Source organism: Emiliania huxleyi (genome assembly GCF_000372725.1).
Source record: "Emiliania huxleyi CCMP1516 chromosome Unknown EMIHUscaffold_2084, whole genome shotgun sequence".
Taxonomy (NCBI): Eukaryota; Haptophyta; order Isochrysidales; family Noelaerhabdaceae; genus Emiliania; species Emiliania huxleyi.
The window spans coordinates 1-1,558 of NW_005200521.1; the positions used below are offsets into that span (position 1 = coordinate 1).

Consider the following 1,558-nt stretch of genomic DNA (forward strand, 5'->3'; position numbering starts at 1 on the left):
CATGTAGTGAGCTCAGAGCTGTACACGGAGCGAGGGTCTGTACCGAGGCGTACAGGAACGATACCAGCAAGACTACATCAGCCAAGCCGCGGTTGAGCGGACGTCCGACAAACAGAGCAAGCCGGCCTGACACGTCCCGCACATGTCCCTGTTCACACAGACATCTCGCTAGGATAGAGACGTCTCTCCCTCTCTCTCTCTCTATTCATGAGGAGGGCGTTCACACTCCCAACAATCCGGCTCTTGTGGCGAGGACGATGGCTTCTAAGGAAGCCGTCGTCTGCGCCTTGTCTGTCGTGTGAATCGTGCGTGTGCGACTGCATTTTGTGAAATTCTTTTCATCTCACCTCCGACCTCCTCGGTCTCGTGAGCACAAGTCCATGCTGGCTAGCTTGTTCCTGGCACAGTTCGCGTTAGCGCCGCTGAGCTCGCCGCCACGCAGGGCTTTCATCGGGCAGGCTGCCGCAGTGGCGGTCGGCCTCCAGCCGTTTGCGGCACTGGCGGCGGCGGACTGCCTTCAGACCTGCCGCAAGAACTGCGGCCGAACTGCGGCCGGCTTGCGGCAGGTTTGAGAGCCCGCCAGTGTGTGGGACTAGTGTGTGGGAAACTTACCCTTACTTACCTTACTTAGGCTCAAGGGATTACTGCGAGAGCTCTTGCGTGGACTATTGCGCGCGCAAGACGACCGGAAAGATGGCCTCAGCGGGTCGGTCAGCACGGAGGGCTCCGAGTTCGGTTTCGCCAGCTCTTTCAAAAACCCGCTAGCGCCGCAGAAGCCAACGGTCTACGGCGATGACAAGCCACCAGGTCTACCGGACGTTTTCGGGGTGAACCAGGCGCTGCGGAAGGCGGTCACTGGCGGCGACTTGACCGGCGGCGTGCAAGGCCAAGGCGGTGCACGTGACTTCTCCGACGCGCCGCCGGGTGGACTGTTCGACAGTACGCGATTCAGGGCTAAGTAGGTTTTCGCGCGGAACATGAACACGTCCGGTTTTGGGAGTCGGGGACTTGTGTGTGTGGTGGAGTTAAGTGGAACTCTGCTCCTTACACACGGTGTGTGTGAAGTCCTGAAGACCACAGCGCGCAGCGCCATGGAGGAGGTATTCTCAATATCAAGGTCTGTGAATTATTCTTTCCTTCGGGACATCACACGCAAAGATCGCAATGGACACGCGTCTCACTTCGTCTTTCGAGGACTATAGCAGTGGCCTCGACGCTAGGGTCTCTAGCTCTAGCGGTCTAGGCCAACGACGTGTTGTCGCCGACGCAGTAGCGGCACCAGAAGGTCTTATTCGGGTCGAGGCGGCTCTTCAGCTCGTTCAGCTCACCGTACAGCTCCTCTCCCCAGAACGTCTCCTTCCACCTACCGCCGCCACAGGCCTGGGCCACCTCCTGCTGCTTCATGCCAAACGTGCCGGCGCCAGCGCCAAAGGACGCCTCCGCCTGATACGCGTTCGCTCCTAGCTTGCAGAAGGCAGAGTCGGCATCACGACTGTGCCCTCCGGCCGCCGAAAAGACGAGATGCAAAGCTGCGGTTCGCAGGCCGTCGGAGATGGAT

At 59.7% G+C, this 1,558-nt stretch overlaps 1 protein-coding gene across 1 annotated transcript; it reads left to right on the plus strand.

The window, feature by feature from the left end:
• Positions 1–380: 380 nt before the first annotated feature.
• On the plus strand, positions 381–962 carry EMIHUDRAFT_254078 (hypothetical protein; the record flags this gene model as incomplete). Its single annotated transcript, XM_005781054.1, has 2 exons — positions 381–566; positions 639–962. The coding sequence occupies 2 exons, from the start codon at positions 381–383 to the stop codon at positions 960–962; spliced, it is 510 nt and encodes a 169-aa protein (XP_005781111.1).
• Positions 963–1,558: the final 596 nt, after the last annotated feature.